General features: G+C 35.8%; 1 protein-coding gene across 2 annotated transcripts in view; it reads right to left on the bottom strand.

The window, feature by feature from the left end:
• Positions 1 to 18,365, bottom strand: part of col5a1 (procollagen, type V, alpha 1) — a 76,178-nt gene extending 57,813 nt beyond the window's left edge. For both annotated transcript variants that reach the window (XM_060890708.1, XM_060890709.1), the window contains exons 1-2: positions 17,926 to 18,365; positions 671 to 838 (exon numbers count right to left, since the gene is read on the bottom strand). In XM_060890708.1, the coding sequence (XP_060746691.1) occupies positions 671 to 838; positions 17,926 to 18,037 (280 nt within the window). In that variant the 5' untranslated portion in view covers positions 18,038 to 18,365. The remainder of the gene's footprint in view (positions 1 to 670; positions 839 to 17,925) is intronic.
• Between the last annotated feature and the right edge of the window lie 1,216 nt (positions 18,366 to 19,581).

Raw genomic sequence — 19,581 nt, 5'->3', positions numbered from 1 at the left:
ATGGCTCAGTGTTCTATTGGTGGGCTATAAGCAATAAAAGGGGCTATAGAATGCATGCACATGCATCACCCTCATGACCTCCATCCTTCTAACACACACATACACACACGCACACACACAAAACCCACATGAAAGACTGAAACCTAAAGTGGGTGGATAAAAAGAGTGTGTGTTTGCCACATCAGCAGAATGTTCTGAAAGTGTGGTTTCTCTCTTCTTTCTCTATCTCAATATGCCAGAAAGTGTGGTTTCTCTCTTCTTTCTCTATCTCAATATGCCAGAAATTGTGGTTTCTCTCTTCTCTCTCTGTCTCAATATGCCAGAACAACTGTATTAAACAAATCTGCTCGTGTTGCTAATTAAAGCACTGGAAAAGTCCACTGCTTTAATTAGCAACACGAGCAGAATCTGCTCGTGTTGCTAGCTAGCAAACAAATCTGCTCATGTTAGCATATTAGCAACACGAGCAGATTTGTTTGCTAGCAGTATGTTTAATAGCTAGTTCTTTTTAGTAATCGGTGTCTCTAATAATTAGCTTAATTTCATCGAATATCAGCTGTTCATCAGTCATTGGCCTCCATAGCATTTTTGGTTTCTCAGACACAAGTGTTTAGAGGTGCTTGAATGTGTGTATGAGTATATGAATTTGAATATGTATGTGTCCACTCACAGGGGTAGAGCTGTTTGGTAGGAGCACTGAGCTGAGCATCTTTGGTTACTCTGTAGGCTACATCAGGCCCTTTCGATGACTTCCTGTGTGTGCAGAAGCCTGTAGTTTTTGTTACGCCGTCAGGCAAACTTGGAAAATCTAAAATCTTCAGAAGGTCAGCTGGATCAACTGCAGAAAGAAACACATAAATATAGAGAGTTTACTCTTTCATGTTCAAGAAAGTCATAATTTACATAAAATTACACATGCATCTCTCTTTTGCTTAAACATGGGTCTAACTCTTAGTTCTCCATCACCAGATTTTCCCACAGAGAGAAAAAAAACAGTAATACAAAAATAGATGCAGCAATGATGGGTCCACAAACCAAAGGTTAGTCAAAAATGTTTTAAATGTAAGTTAGTTTGAATCGCTCTTTCCAGTGAACTTTAACAAAGACTTTGTCAACCTCTATGAAACATGAAAAAAGATTAAGAGGTGTGGCTGAATATGTTTTCAATGTTCTCTGTCTTAAACCTTTTATGAGCTTAGTAGTATGGTGAAAAATTGTTGCTGCAGAATGTGTACACTATGACAATGGTAATGAGAGGAAAGGTTTAGAGCAAGAGAGTTTTAGAGACAATGTTAGTAATTTCTAGAACCTTTAAAAATATAAAACCATGTTTTATCTTCTTTTCTTCTTCTTCTATTTTAAAATGACATGCAGTCTTTGAACATCATACAGTGCACTTACTTTGTAATCCATTCAAAACTATACACCTACACACAAATTTGTGCCTAGACAGCTAGACAGCATCAGAATTTCCTTTGAAAGTTCTCACATTTAAACCTGTCTAATCTGGTAGACAATAAATATTGCTACTGGCAATAATAAGCACAGCAGTGAGAAAATACATTAATGTGATCACATGACAGAAACATTATACTGTACATAACACCTGTATTATTTCAATAGAAATAGAGCTCCAAAGTCAGCTAAAATGCCCCTGCATCTTCTTTCTCGGGCACTGTAGATTGTAGTGTAGCAGGGCTGGTGTCGTTTGAAAGCTACTAAAGAGCTCGTTTAAATTAACCTTAAAATAATGTGTGCCACTTCACAAGTGCAGATGGTTGCACAGACTCTCTGCAAATGGTTGTGCAGACTCTCTGCAACTCTGTATATTTTAACTATATGAGATGTGCAGATTAGGACTTCTGGTGTGCAAACAGTGCAACTGCATTAGTAACATAATTAACTGTATGCTGATTTCCATTATGTGAATTTCCACAATGAACAATATTCAATGCGATGGATCGTGTAATGTTGTATCATTACAGCCTTACTTTTATGTATTTATAAGACAAAATGTAACAAAATGAATAAGAAAAGATAGGGATATAGTGAGTTAGGGACAGAGAGAGTGTGAGACAGACAGTTCTCTGTTGAGACAGAGATTCATTAATTGTCACTAAGTGTTAGAGGTATGTATATTTTGATCTTCAGCACATCGATGTGATGAAAAATATTCACATTTTTTAGAAACGTTTTACTGTAGCTCATCACGCAAAACTGCACATAGGTCTCTCTTCTAAATGCAATTTGTGTGAAGTGCACATTGTAGTAGAAAAGATAATGTGAAGTGGTAATAAATGAAATCTTTCTAAAACAAAAACCCATGTCAAAGCCTGTAAAACATAGCAATAATACAGCAAAAATGCAGTGAGATTTCTAATTACAAATAATTATTATTAAAGATTACAAATTATCTTTGCTGTAAACTGCATTTAATTTTTCTACTGCATCCCCAGTCTGATGGTTAATGGGTTGAATATTTGGACATTAATTCCAAATTCACATTCAATTACAAAGAGCTGGTCATCCCTTTGCTGTGAATAAACAGAGAATTTAAACAGAGAATAAACTCCACTCGTATGGAAAGGTTTTCTTAGATTTTGGAGTGTGGCTATCACTCAAAAGCACTCAAAAGAGTTTTAATGAGATTAGGTACAGAGAAGTTTCTAGACAGTGTTCCAATTCATCCCAAATGTGCTAAGTGGGGTTGAGTTAAAGGCTCAGGTCACTCAATTTCTTACATATCAACCTTGGAAAACCCTTTAGAAAGTATAATAATAACTTGTATTACCATTTCAAAAGTAACCCAATTTTTGCCAATGCCACTGGCAGCACCGTTTACATAGCTCTGAGTAACACTCTGGTATGCTTTTTCATTGTACAGAATTATATACAAACTTGGCTATTGCTAGTTGAACAAAACATTGCAATACATAGCCATGCAAATAGTTTCCCATACAGTATTTAGAATGATTACACTTTAGGCTGATTATTGTGCAAAAAAACAGTGATTGGCCAGTTTCATGTGATGTCACACCTCAGGCAAGGAAGGCCACATAAAAAAATGTTAAAAAAGTTAAAATGCCCCTTACTTCACAACCAACGTATGTAGAGTCACATCATTATAATAATTCCCCAAAAAGGACCCACAAAGTTAAAAATTGAGAAGTTCAATAATGGGACAAAAGGAATTACTGTACTAAGCATGTTCTCAAATTATATGCTGCTGTGTTAAATTAACCCCTTAGTGTACTTAATTCCCTTCCTTAGTGTTTAATTAACTCCCACTGTGTTAAACCATGGATTGTACATGCCTCTATGGATTACGAGTTACATTAACATCAGTCATGTTACTCTGATGGACAGCTGGAACTGTGAGTGAACCAGCACAGTGTTTCAGTGTTTCACTCACTAACTCTGTCGCTTTCACTCTTCCCTGAGGGTTTCAGGTATTCAGACCACACACACTTAATGACTGCTTTGTAACAAGTTTTTTAAGCAATCCGTCTCTGCTCTGATAAACACACACACACACACACACACACACACACTCACTTTTCACCACCAGCTGGCTCTTTATAAACACACACCAAAGCACTTTATGCAGGCCCTTTATGAGATGCTTTTAATTCTACTTGCTTTAATTAATTCTCATTTACATAGAGGTGGTAAGAAAGACAGAAATAAGAGAGAGCAATAAGCAGTGAGAGAGAGAGAGATTTTCCTTTAGTGATTAGTTAATATTAAATAGTGAATAAAAAAATAACCTCCAAATTGCATACCAAAATTACCATTTTTTAAAAATATTTAATTCACATGTAAATTCTCTGAATTATACAGCCAGGTACAGTGTGTGCTATTTATCAGAATAAAACATCACTATCATCACTATCACTATCAACATCACTTTTCATCACATAATCATGTATATATAGATATTTGTACATATAAATATAAATAAATGCAATATAAAAAACTACCTTTTTAGACTCAAACATTTTGTTGGTTAAGGTTCATCTTTTCAATAAACTACAGCTTTTGAGCATCATGATATAATTTTTTTATATCACTCACCTTACCAGGTGAAAATTATCTCAATTATTTTAAGGGTGCTTTGCTTGACTTGAGTCATTTCAATAATAAGTAGAATTAGATATTGGTGGAAATGAGGGCTCTAAATACTCTTAGTGGTCTGTTATGTTGGAAAGTCCCTATAATTGTGAATCTTAGATGACCTACTGTCATTTGTCTAACTGCTACCTTGTCATTTAGTTTAATATATTTCATATATTTAAATCCTGAGAAAGAACAAGGACAAATCCCTCATTTACTGTACATGTGGTTTCAGACACACACACACACGCACACACACACACATAAAGTCAGACAAGCAACCATGAGACGGCTAGGATTATCCAGCACCCACAAGACCACATGCCAACTCCCACAAGGTGACACACATCAGAGCACTTACACACACACACACACACACACACACACACTCATAAAGCCAAAACTTTTCTATTTAAATACATAGCCATATTCAAAATATGTTTTTAATACATATTAAACAAAATGCACAAAATGCATAAATGGACGTGTGAACTCAATGTACATAGTAACTACATACGCATATGGTAATAAAAACATCACACAGAGGTGTTTCCAATGAAAATACACAATAGGTCTCCACTGAAAATTCATAATTATCTTGAGGTCATCAAGTATTAAATAAAGTGGACAGCAATTGGAATGAGCTCAGCTCTCAAAGATCTTATGACTTCACTCTTACTAAATCCAATAAAACCTCCTGCACATGTATAAGATCAGAAACAATCTGTTCCATTTAGCAAGACTTCTTTGGTATGCATCACTCATTTCCATGTAGTTATGAAATAACCAGCCTTTAGGTTTTCAAAGCAGGTTTAATAAAATTATTGTTGTGGTGTCTACATTTCTATCATTTACCAACATGTTTTAATGTATCTGGGTGTATTTTTTTCTCCAAATGTTGGATACAGCAACAGTGATATTTATAAGAACATAACAAGACCTGTCATGGAAAGCTATACTATTGGTATGGCAATCTAACCTGAAGTAATAGAATCAAAAAACATGCAATCACAGCTATGATCAACCTACTGGAACAGTGGATCTGGAGACCATGTCAGGAATGCTGGGGACAGGTATGAATCACAGGTAGCTAAGCACACACAAATTAACATCTAATGTCAGTTTTCTGTAGCCACTACACCTACGGACTTGTTTCTGGGAGGAAATGTTGATAATTGTAATCCGAGCTCAGGATCAAAAAGATCCCGTAACAGTGAGATGGAAACACTACTTGCTGCACCACCAAAAACCCCATATTGTGACTGTTTAACAAATACATTTTTGGTTATGAAACCACAATGTTAATTCTACTTGAAATAGCAAATTAAACTAAGCCTGCATGAGTTGGTTATCAAAAATAACATTATTCTTGAATGACCATGAGTGGAAACTACAGAAACGCAATTGAGATGCCAAACATTTTTTGGCTAAGTAAATTATTTTCTTGATAATTAAAGTGTATGTGAAAAGAGTTGTTTGTAACACACTATGTTTTTATATTCGGAAATAAGTGTATATATGTAAATCATTTGATATATTTTATGTTTTTATCTTTTACAGCTTGCTGTGGTTTAGTAAGATGTATCAGCATGTTCGTACAAAGCCTCCCAGCAAAGACACACACAAAAAAGAGGCTCTAAATGAGTGCTAAACCACAAAGTGCAGCTCAGGTAAAAGGCCTCAGTCTTGACTTATAATGTTGATGTATTTGCACTTGTGGTGTGTTTGTGTGTATGTGTGTGTATATGTGTGTATATGTGTGTGTGTGTGTGTGTGCATTTGTCTGTGTGTGTGTTTGTGTATATTTTGTCCTATTTCTAGTTTCATGATAACCAGGGATATTGGTATTTTGCTTTTTGAAATACAAAATAGAATAAATATTAAAACAGAATTATAGAAAATTAGACTAGTGTCTGTGGAGGTGCTGCATTAGTTTTCTTAGTAGGATTTATCTACCTGCATTCCACACTAACTCCACAACCACTGTAATACCCTCCATTATTACTTTTTAAAATATTTGCTATCAACAAATCTTTTAAACACATTAACTTGAATATAAATATCAGTGTTCTGGCACAAGCATACATTGTATAGCAACACATTAATCTTTAGTGCTCTGTATGAGGTATTCTGCACAAACGTACTATAGATTTTGATATTGATACAATAATAAATTAGTTTTCTCTTTTTTTCTTTTTACATATTGAGCACCATCCACATTATGATCAAAGTTTGTGATTTCATGACTAGAAAACTGACATCAGAGAGTGATGCAAAGCAATATTTTTGAATAATTTAGATTTCAGTCAGTCTATAACTGTATTCTTGCTTGATGCTCTTTTGATGACAATATATTAGATTTATTCAGAATATACACTAAAACTGCAAACAAATTTTCTTTATGAAAATGTACCTTAATTTCTTCACTGTCATCTCTCTCTCTCTCTCTCTCTCTCTCTCTCTCTCTCTCTCGTTCGCTCTCTCTCTTTCTCTCGCTCTCTTTCTCCAGTTTTTGACATAAAATAAAAGACTGGCTTTCATTACCAGCTCTTTGTGCTAGATAAGACTACAACAGTGACACCCCCTCCCTTATTCCACATAATTACCTACAACACAAACTCTTTATCCAGCTTATCTGTAGTGCAGGAGTAATTTTCCATGCACCTGTTTACTGCAACTAAAATGTATTTTCTCAGTACAGAAAAACGTGTTAAATATATTTTTTCTTGGCAAATTCAACAGCAAGAGTTTATATGAAATAATCAGGGATTTTAGAGCAGCACAACAACTGATTAATTCACAGTGGTATGTTCATGTCTCAGACTAATTATCATGTTTCAGACTAATTATCATACATTTACGAATGTACAAACATGCAAATGCACTTACTGTCTGTAAATAGCACCAATTTTATTTCCTTTTGCTGGAAGTAACATGTAGAGATGTAGGACAAATTCAAACAAGGTAGAAGCAACAAGAAGAGAAAGAGCAAAATTAGCACAGGCAAGATCACAAGTAGGAGTTGTAGGAGTTTTAGAAAAGCAGCTGAACACAGGGTTCATTTTACTCAAATGACAGCCATTACTTAGTAATTATGTATTTTATCATTCCTCAGAAATAAAATAAGCTATTTGTGTGTGTGTGCGTATATGTGTGTGTGTGTGTGTGTGTGTGTGTGTGTGTGTGTGCGGGAGTGTGCGTGTGTGTGTTAATTAAGGGTGTAAACCTCAGACTTATATGTAACAATATATACTTTTGATTTTTTAATGTTTACCACCAAATCCGATGATAATATGCAATTTAAAACAATTTAACTGACAGTCCGTCCAGCACTTTTCTCCTGTTCTCAACATCTGCTAAGGACAAAAAGCAGCATTAAGTCAAAACAAAGTGCTAGTCCTCACACAACTAACAAAACATAGTCCTCACACACACACACACACACACACACACACAACCCAAATGGCCTACTTTGGCCTGACATCTGTTTACACAAATAAATTCAAAAACTAACCATAGGAGTCCCAAACACTCATCAACACACACACACACACACACACACACACACACACACACACACACAAAACCCAAAAGGCCTACTTTGGCCTGACATCTGTTTACACAAATAAATTCAAAAACTAACCATAGGAGTCCCAAACACTCATCAACACACACACACACAGCAAGGAAAGAAACCTGGAGTCTGTGACTTTAGACAGTATACTTTCAAGGATTAACATTCTTTCACTCTACACACACACACACACACACAGACACACACACACAAACACTATTCTTCAGGCTTATGCTTCAGAATGCTTGACTGCCTGAACAATTAAGAGTTATCTGATGTTGCCTATCAACTCACTTTGCCCTCTTAAAGAGTAAAAGCAAGCATGCTATAATAAGGAACATATTTAATGTCAAATATTTTAAGACAAGAGTTTTACATATAGCAACGTTCAAATATGTATAATCAATGCTAAAGAGCAGGGCAAGAAAAGCCTCTAAAACATATACAAGTATACTTTCTAACCTTTGTATACTTAACTTATGCAAAAGATGAGAAATAAAAATCTATCTTGTGTATGTAGGTACAAATACACACTAGTATATAATATGTGTGAAAAAATACACACTGTGTGTTAAAGGGGTGATTCTACTGGTTATTGGCTTCAAGCTATTCAGTCATACTGCATTATAGAAAAATACACAACACCTCTGAATGTGTTCAGAGACCCATATAATGATATTAATTAATGAAATACAGATATGTACATATGGAATTATATTGTACATGTTGTTTATCAGGTAGCACATCTGTGTTTGTATACAGACTCCAAAGCTCACAGAGACAAATAAAATCATTTGTTTGAGTCCACTTGACTGTCAAGTTGAGGTTGGGATAGGGTTCAGGAAATCATGCTTTTCAGGATTTATGCTTTGATGCAAAACTGGGTTCCTTTTTCACTCGTTGTTATATGTATTTAAAGCTAATGCCTCTTTTATCCACAACAGTTAAGCTAAAAACCGCAACTCTTATGGAAGGAATTTAATTTGTCAGTGAAGTCACTCCTGGAAACCATGAGAAAAAGAAAAAACTAAGAAAAACAGGAGAGGAAATGAGTGTAAAAATGAAGGAGACAGCAAAAATGAGTTGGCAGGAAATAATGAAAAAGAGAGAATCCCCAACTCCCTCAGTGCTCTCTGTTACTTTTTCCCACTGAGAGTCAAACACACACTTCATTACAAAACAACAGGAACAAAGGAATACACACACATACACACACACAGGCATAGTAGGGCTGAGCTATATTTCATGCTTTCTGACAATACAGACTTTCACTTTCAGAATTCGGTCATTGAACTATCCGCTACACCTAACCGTGACTGTTTCATCATTTTCTTGGAACAGAAGTTATATACAAAAAAAGCAAAAATACTTCTTAGACACAGATGCTTGGAAATCATTTTAAATTTGTCTGAAACTGTCCAACTATCACAAGAAATAATTTTTTTGAAGAGATTACACACAAGGACAGAAGAAATTTGTTCAGGAAACAGACACAGTCCCCACTGTCCTTACACACTGACAACACAGACTCAGAACAATCTTAAAATAAAGTGGAACAATCTTTAAAATAATGTATCCAACATGAAATGACATTTCTATTATTTTCACACACACACACACACACACACACACACACACACACACACACACACACACACACACACGCAAACCTGCCATTGGGAGGATCAGCAAATTCCATAAATAAAATTAAGATTGCTTCTATTAGAGAATGAAATTTATTTTTCTGTCACTTTGTCATGGTCTCGCTCTGTCTCTCTGACACAGAACCCTCTGTAGTGGTTTTTGTTTTTGAGGGGTTTTGGATTTCTGGTGCTACTCAGACTTGCTTGCTTGGCATCTACACCATCTGCAAAAGAGCCACCCTACAATGCTTCTATATTACTCTTCATGTCTGTCTTTTGTTTTTCATTAAGACTCACAATAATAAAACTTGTAATAAAGAATAAATAGCAACTTGTTTTGTAGTGTTTGAGAAACACATCCATATTAAAGTTTCCGCTGAAAATATTTTCACTTACAATGTGTGTTCCCGTGGTTGGAAATGGTGACTCATTTCACTGCCCAATCAAGAGCTCAAACATGATAACATGATTTATTAGACAACACAGACATTATGAAACACTGGGAGAAACAGTGTGGTGTGAATAAATACACATACTATATAACATCAAAAGAAATGGCATCTTTGAAAAGGCAATGACAAAAATGTCATTTTTACTGACCTGTGATCAGCAGCCAGCAGAACACGTAATACAAGACTACATATCACATGAATCTTATCCCTGATCATCTGCTCTTATAGAACATCCACTTTAAAAATAGGCGTGCTGTACATCCTAAGATGCTTTATTGTAACCCACAATTGTAAAGTGCAGTTACTTTGAGTTACTCTACCCTTCCTGTCAGCTCAAACCATTCTGGCCATTCTCCTCTGACCTCTCTCATCAACAAGCTATTTCTGCCCACAGAACAGATTCTCACTGGATGTTTTCTGTTTTTTGCACCATTCTGTGTAAACTCTGGAGACTAGACTGTTCAGCAGTTTCTTAAATATTCAAATTCAGTCAATTTAAACCCAAAAACCATGCCAGGGTTAAACTCACTCAGATCAAATTACCCCAACACATTATTTTGTTGAGGTAAATATTAACTGAAGCTCTTTACTTTTAACTGATCTATATGATTATGTATTGTGCTGCTGTCACATTTCACTGGAAAATTGTGTAGATATGCAGATGAATAGTTTCCTATTTTCCCTAAAGTGGCTGTATATTATCTTGCATTCACAAGATCTTCTATCTTTTTAATGAATGCATAAACTATTACTAATGTGAATTGAGTTTTATTTGTCAGGGCTTGAAGCATGAGCACAAAAACTAAACCCTGTAAGGTGTTATACCAAACAAATGTAATATATATATATATATATATATATATATATATATATATATATATATATATATATATATATATATATATAAACATATAGTAAGTTACATAAAGTTTTACATTTAAATTGTGTTTAGTCACAGATGCTAGTTAAATGCTATGTATTAGCAGTGCACAAAGTGCAAATGTTTCAATTTGTGTGTCTGTGTGTGTTTGTGTGTGTGAGAGAAAGAGAGAGAGAGAGAGAGAGAGAGAGAGAGAGAGAGAGAGAGAGAGAGAGTCAAAAAGAGATGTTCCATTGCTAGACAAAGGGGTGCCAGATTTCCATGCTATTGCAGAGATTTAATAGTTCTTTTCTCCTGTCCAGACCTGTATAGCATATTCTCATCATAAATGTGCACGTGTCCACACACACACACACACACACACACACACACACACACACTCACACACACACACATCACATTTGTTCATCAACTATGTTGGTATGTGCAACAGCCATTGGTACTTTTGACCCATTAAAGTCAGTAATAAAATATTCACAGCTTTGAGTCATGACTGTCAGAGCTCTGAATATCATTATACTCAAACTAATTTAAGCATATGTATCTAATGTAAAGTTACAACTAAAAATATATACAGCAGTCAAAAGTTGCACTCAGAAAATAAAATCACTGCACTCCATGATTTTTATCCAAGTATTTCACCTGAAATAAGTTACCCATTTTAATGAAGTGCACTAATTTATTCTCTACTCCCTCTGTGTGTGGAGTACAAAAGAGTGACTGACTAACATTAACGATAAAGCAAAAAAAGTATTATTTTTTTGGTAATAATAATACTTTTTTTGCTTTATCATGAACTTTAGTTATGTGTTAGTAAGTATGTGTGCATTTATGAGATTGGATTTCTTTATACAAAAATGTCAATCACCCCATTAAATCAAATAACTTCTATAAAATGTATTTATCATAAGGAAACGTATTTATCATACGGAGAAACTGTCTCATTTCACTGTGTACTGCAACAGCTATATATGTTTGAAATGACAATAAAAGCTTCTTGTCTTGACTTGACTTGAAAAGTATTGTGGGATATATCAAGGTCAGTTTAACTTATAATTATGACAGAACACTGTCTTCAAAAAAAAATTGTAGAGCTGTAAATTTACATGATGCTATATAAGTAAAATAAATTGAAAAATGTGGGAAAATGTATTGGCTAATTTATTGTATTTAAATAATATTAGTATAATTTTTATTCTTTCTTGTGTATGAATGTGCCCATATTTCAATTCACAATAGAACCCATAATGCTCTCATTCAGACACACACACTAATTATAGCTATGTCACTCAGACTCCAGTCCTCATCCCAGCATCCCATAATACAAAACAGGCTTTTTACACACTCAGTGTAATCAGATGCAGACTGTTCAAATGGGGCTTTCCCTCTAAGAGCTTTCAAACACACACACACACATTTTATCTTTCTATCCCCCTCTTTCAGCAACGGAGTGGAATAAAAGTGACACGACTTGGTCCACTCTCCTCTCTCACTCGTTCACTCAAGTTTACGCTTAAAAGTCATGAAACCAAGTTGGAGTTTTTTCCATGGAATCTCTGTGTTTAGTTGGAAACTTAATCAGTAGACATAAAAATGCATTACACAATTTACACACGTACACACATACACACACACACACAGACACAAACACAAACAACAAGAGTTTTAACAGAACAAAGTTGATTCAACATGTAAATGCTCCCACTTTGAGTGTGTAGTCTAATCCTTAATGACCTTTCATATAATATCCTTACACACACATACTCAAACACACACATACGCACACACCATGCACTTTCTACATGCACATTTTTCAGTTCATTATTATCTGTGTGAAATTCATACCCCTTACCCCAACCTCAGACCCTCAGGTAGCAATTTTTTTCTTACATTTTTTCCTTCCTTTTTTTTAGCATGAGAGATGTGTTTGTTCTGTAAATGAAACACTATTTCTTCTGCCTCTCCTTCATTCCACCATAAGAAGAATAAAAACATCTGGAACACATTCTTTCCCATTTTTCACCCTGTTTTTTCCCCCTTGCTTTCTTTTTTTCTAGGATCCATAGACTGCTTTAGGACTCTTTCCAGATGTTATTAGAGGAAAACTGTCCATCACAACACAAACTTTCTTCCTATGAAGCTATATTAGATTTACTGATACTCATTAGTTTCCCAAGATCAGCCAAAAAATGTAATAATGCTATTATTATAGCAGAAAATCTTACTATAAAGAAAGATGTTTAGTTGTATATACTGTAAGGTTTGTGTCCTAGACCCCCTCTCATTCTTCCTGTTAATCATAACAAAACAGGAGAGGTTCACACACAGAGCAGTCAAAGAGTCTATTCATAGGGCATACCATCTCCTGAAACACAAAACTCAGCAAAAACTCACAAAATTTCAGCACTCCAGATCTGGGAACCACACACAGCCACATACATACATAGCCATGATCACATTTCAATAAACACACGTTTCATACAACCCCAATACCCACCCCAATAATAATTATTTGAGCACACATACAGGCAATTTTCCATCAACCAATTATACAGGAAAACCTGGTAGGTAACTAAGTACACATATTTTTCTGCATTAACTTAAACAAATACAGATACAAGTAAAAAAACTACTCATTTAGTTTTGTTTAATTTTGTTTTGTTTAAAATGAAAGCTCCCTCCCTTCTGAATTCATTTTCTTTTGCTGTAGACTGTGGACATGTGGATATCATGTTTCATATGTTAAAACTCCTTTTTTATAAAATAATAAGCTAACATGCAGATCAGAGAGCTGCCTATTGGATAACAATTATTGAGGCAGCTGATGACATTGTGAGAGCTGTCAAGAAAAAACGAAGATAAGAGTCAGTAACATCACCAACTTCCACAGGGAAGGGAACACAACCTGAGATTAGAAATATAAAGGCCACATCACAACATACAAACCACTCAGCAGCAGTTCTGGAACCAAGATTAACCTCTACTAAACAAATAGAAAGGGCAAAGTATAGAGAAATAAAGGATTTGTACATGAACTTCAACATATAAGCTCATAAAAATGGTGGTGGTAGTGTTATTAGTGGCTTAAGCTTTCAGTGCTGTTTCTGAAAAAGGCTTACTCATCATTATTGATGATAAAATAATGGAAGCAGGCATGCTAGTTTGTTTATGTTTGGGAAAATATAAGTAAATAAATTCATTTAAAACATTTTGGCAGGGACAAACAAAAATACTAATTGTGTAAGCATAATTTAAAACAAATTATTCAGGGCCATAGTAATAGCCTCATGTTAATATGTCATATAAAATATATAAAAAAATATCTCTTACATATATATCAACACACACGCCTCACAATTTGCAACATGGCCGCAAACTCTTAGCACACCTCCAGTAGCTGCACAATGGATGGCTTTTTTTTAAACATTTTTTTTAAACATTTTTTAAACTATGAACCTCTGGTATAGTCATCATCTGCTGGTGTCATGATCCTGAACATCTGATCTTTGACCCCTATTCCCATGACTCCTAGATCCTGGAGCTCTACCTTCTACTTATCTTCTTACCCACAAGAGGCATTCCACATTTTTTCTTGTCTTTCTCTGCCGCACCCCATTCTATCCTTCAAATTATCCTTATTTAAATATTGTTCAAGTTATACTTATTAAGTAGATAGTGTATAAAAACATAGTAGAACTGTGATTTTGTTTTTATTTTCATTACTACAACATTACTGCTATGCAATACTGTACAGCAGATATAACATTGTTAATATCTGCAGCACAAGGACATTTGAATTTAAATGTTAATTGCAAGAAGCCAGTAATTGGGAAATCATATCCAACACTAATCTTAATTATTGTGGTTATGGGAGAATATCAAATGCTTTAAACATGTCTGAAATAAAAGGATATTTGTAAGTATTTATATAAGTATTGCCCAACATGTAATACTAACACTGAACTAAAATTAAATATAGCATCCCATAAACCCTCCCTTATTCTAGATCTGTTTGATTTGGTATTTAAAAAGTTTATTCCTTGTGTCGTGTGAGGCTACTCTAAACGTTAAATAGTCAAAATAGTCAAACCTTTTTGCACAGACACATAGCATCAATTAAGTTACAAAAAAATGTTAGCATTGGGATTTAAATTTCTCAATGTAAGTTGCTCTGGATAAGCTGGATACAGCTGGATAAAAGTTGTAAATGTTGTACAGTTGGCTTACACTGAAATTATTTGAGAAATAATTCACATCACAGAAACCACTCCAGTTGTACTTCTCTCCTGTCCACATCTCTTCAGTCTCATTATTCATCACTCATATAAACTAGAATCACAAAGTTGTTGACTTGAAGGAGGTATTGTATCTCAATTACATCTGACTGGTGCCTGAAGAGCTCCTATGCTGTCTAACTGTGGGGGACTAACGATATTAATTACAAGGCAACTAACAGGAAACATCACCTGGCTGGGGCACATGATTTTGCTTTGAATGACTAATTTTTGGTAAGATTAAAAGGAGGAACTAAGTCTTTGAATGCAGAAGATCTTCCAAACCTTACACTATATACTGTAAAACTAAGAAATTAGTCAAACAACATGCAATATATTAAATGTAGAATTATTTCTGTGAAATGTAAATGTACATTGCATGAAATTAAACATTTAACTTTTAAATTCTGATGCATTAATTTCAAACACCATTCAATTTCATTGTAAATATTAATCTAAATATCACATGTAAACATTAAAATTTTAAAAATAAATCTTAATGGTAGGGGTCTCAGTTTTATGCCATATTGCAGATTTGGAACAAGGCTGAGAAAGTGAAAACCTGTATGCATCTACCAACATCTTTTTGAAACCAATAATAGGAATTCAATTAAACCAATTTCTGCAAACATATTATATGTCAAGTTTAATGCACTTTAGGCTTATTTACAATGTATATCACCATTTCTGTTTGCAGATATATTGCAAAGACTGATTCAAGACACTTATTTGGGAATGGGTTGTCATAGCTACTGGTAAATCCTGAAATTTATCTACAGAAATAGAAAAATACAGAGAAAAATATACTCAGTGGCATTATCTAGTCAGTTAACCAGAATAGCTACTGCTATTCCACTTATTTTGCCATACCCATTTGTGATAATAAACCTACAAAAAAAACCTCATCAAAAAGCTTGCTCTTTAAACTGGCAAATCTGTTCCAAAACTAGCAAAGTACAGAGAAAAATACTTTCCACCCCTTTGTTGCCATGTTTTCTTAGTGAAGAACACACAGAAACTGCAGAGGCAATTATTATATGAACAAAACTGTTATCATTTATATTTTATATTTACATTTAATTAACATTCAGATTTAAATCATTATTTAAATTTGCACAAACATAAAACTGTAAAATAAACTCTGCATTAGTGCCAGCTAAATGGTAGTAAGTTAATGATCTTTTACATTGATCAATTTCTGTTTTTTTTTTTTACATTGATCTATTTTTTGTATTTTGTATGTGTATTATTGATAAATACAGGACTTACTGGTTATACTCATGACATGGCATTCCTATATAGGACAGGGTAGGAATATGTTGAAGAACCATTGTAGACACCAGTTATGGGCTGCTAATGATAAGCTTCACATTCAAGTAAAAACAGAAAAGGGTTAAGTGTTGAGAATTAAGAATGTGTGAGCTATGAACAAACTGGAGTAATCACACATGGAAAGAACTCCACCTCCCTTTCGGTTTCCCCTCGTTCTCTCCACTTATCTGTCCCTCCCTCTATTCCCCAGGACAGATTGGAGAGACTAAGAAAGAAAGGATAAAGAATGGAAGCCCAATTGACACAACCATGTTCTTACTGAAAAATAAGTTGGAAATAGCATTGTTTACTGTAGAAAGGTGAGAAAAACAGGACATTTGAAAGCTGTGTTACATATTTCAGAATCTGAAGCTTTAAAAGGAGAAAGCAGTTGAGATTCAAATGGTCATGTAGTTTAAACTTCTCAGTAGAATTACAATGGCTTCTGAGGTTGTAATCATCATCTTTCTGAGCACAGCAACCACAATAACTGACATAAAGTACACAATACTTGAATTGAAACTTGAGTGAAATGCAGTTAACCCTCACCACATTAAATGTAGCTTTTGATGCATTTGTTCTTGTTTAGGGTATATTTACTGGTTAATTAGAACCATTCCATATAAGGCATTTTATTAAAGAGTAATAAATAAATAAATAAATAAATAAATAAATAAATAGTGCCTCCGGTCTTTAGCATATCTGCGCGAGAGGTGACACGCGGCCACTCCACCCAACATAACGGGCGCGCGCGCGTCCCAAACTCCACCTTGTTCCACAACTTCAAGGCCAATGCACTTTACTGATTCTTTAACGCAATGCTAACATTATGCAAATTTGATGTTTTTATCAGCAATAATAATAATAATAATAATAATAATAATAATAATAATAATAATAATAATAAGAAGAAGAAGAAGAAGAAGAAGAAGAAGAAGAAGTAACACATAACTCCATCCCTCTTGTTTATGAGTGCACATATTTTTCCAATTACACGTTTCGTGGAAGGGGGAAAATGTTGCAGCTGCCAAAAACCTTAAAAAGAGCCTAGAAACAGAAGAACATTGTGGCGAGTAAAAAGTGCTCTAGTTCTGTAGTGATCTAGATTATTCTAGGAAAACTCCAACACTTAAACTATGTGTTAGGCAGCGAAAAGTTTCATGTTAAAGACTTATGTATCAACTTCGCATTGTAAAACAATACAAAATCAGCAGATGATGCGTAGATGTGCCAAGTGCAGCACACATAAATTTTGAGTGTATATTGTAGGATTATGTGAATGATACAAATTCACAACTAACTCAAGGGAAACTTCATTTGGAGTGTCTGAGGCTGGCAAGGATGCGCACAGCACGCAATAAAACATGAGGTATCGTGTGGCTCTATCCGAATCTTGTAGCAATAGATGGCGCAGTGCATCATCTCGTTTCTCTCTGTCTGCAGGGATGAGGAAAAATGTTTCAACCCCTCCTCAAGTCAGCGTCAACGAATTCTTAACAAAACAGCAGGTTACTTTCAGAATAAGCGCGTGAGAAAACGATAAATAAGCATGCAGGGATTACTTTGGAAACTGCATGCCTACTTTAAAAATCTACACATTCAAATCCCCGAGGTACCAGGGTAACCATTCCCCACTTATTTAAAGCCCCAACCCGGTTTAAATCCAAGCATCACGTACCTGGTCCAGCGCGCGACGACGTGGTTGCTACAGCAAACAGCACGAGCACCGCTAGAGCAAGACGCGCTCCCTTAAGCCTCCGTTTCGCTTTCCACTTGATTTGGCTATCCATGACCGTCCACACACAGCGCGCGTGCGGAGACGAACTGGGACTGGACTCGCTTTGGGTTTTTTTTTTATGCCGAGCGCTGCCCGGTACAGAGTGAAAGGACTCGTACGTCCCAAAGCAGAGGGAGAAAAGAAAGAAGATGAAATGATAGGGGGACCGAGTCTTTCATACAGCCATTCGGTTACGAAGAGAATTCGGAAAGTCCTCGCGAGTGACAAACAGAAAGACGGGGCCACGCGCGCTTTCCTTGTCTCTCTCGCCCGGCAGTCCTTTCCTTCCGATGCGCTGCTCCTGCGCGCGCGTAACTCAGAGTGATCCGAGCCAAAGGCAAAGAGGAGGCATTTCCACATCCTGACGGACAAACGGGATCCACCCCCAGAGAAATAAGGGGCGTCTCATTGGTTCACAGGGGTAATTGCGGTGGGGGCGCATTCCCATATTCTGTCAGACGAATGGGAGCGACACACTGGAAAATAAAAGGCGTCTCATTGGTCCACAAAGGATGCTGGGGGGTTAAGCCAGTTTTTCCGTTCTGAACTTTTCATTTGGGAATTCTTCTACATTAGCTTGATATGCAAACATCCTCATGAAATGTTAGTGTGTACTTTAACACTGTTTCATTAGTGGGACGTAAATACTTTTTTCTAAATAAATATTTGTATATTTTTTTTATACAAAGAAATTCCCCTAGGCGTCAATGTGTTTGTGTGTGTGTGATAGCTTCACCTGCCTGTGACAGTGATGACTGATCCGATTCAGATGCAGTGAACAACTTCTATGCTCTATTCAAGACACAGACTGACGTGGCAGCAACCAAGTGCTGAGTCTTACCTTGGTTTGTATGAAGAAAACTCAATGTCAACCCATGGAAGACAGCCTGCCAACGCAACCTAACTGGCATGGTGCTTAGAGTATGTGCAGAGCAGCTGCTGGCAGATGTTCTTCTAACATCTTTAACATCTCCCTGAGACCTTGTTCTGGATCAAGAGCAGCATTTCCAAGAAACCACACTGGGCACTGGGCCCACACAGGGCTTTGTGCTCAGTCCACTGCTGTTCACCCTGCTGACTGTGCAATACACAGGTAGAGTTTTATTCTTAAGTTTGTTGAAGACGCAACTGTGGTGTGTCTCATCAGCAAGAGCTACAAGTTAGCATGTAGAGAGCAGGTGCTGAAACTAATGGACTAGTGCAGAGCCATCAGCCTGTCTCTGAACATGAAAAAAACAAAAGAGATAGTCGTTGAATTCATGAGAGCTTGCTGAACATAGACTGTTCTGTGGAGATCATAAAGAGCAACAAATCCCTCTGGGTTTATCTGGTGGAGAATCTCACCTGGTCATAAACCAAAAAAGCACAGCAGCATCTCTACAGCATCTTTATCCTCCTTGACCTTTCAGCAGCATTTGATATGGTCAACCACAAGGTACTCTTGTCCACCCTCAAGAGTCTTGGGATTTGCGGATCAGTTTGGGAATGGTTTGCTTCCTACCTGGAAGGACGCTCATATCAGGTAACATGGAGGGGAGTGACATCTGCTCCATGCAG

Source organism: Tachysurus vachellii, chromosome 17, assembly GCF_030014155.1.
Source record: "Tachysurus vachellii isolate PV-2020 chromosome 17, HZAU_Pvac_v1, whole genome shotgun sequence".
In the NCBI taxonomy this organism is placed as follows: Eukaryota; Metazoa; Chordata; class Actinopteri; order Siluriformes; family Bagridae; genus Tachysurus; species Tachysurus vachellii.
The sequence above is the reverse complement of the archived record's forward strand: the minus strand, read 5'-3'. Positions and strand labels throughout refer to the sequence as shown.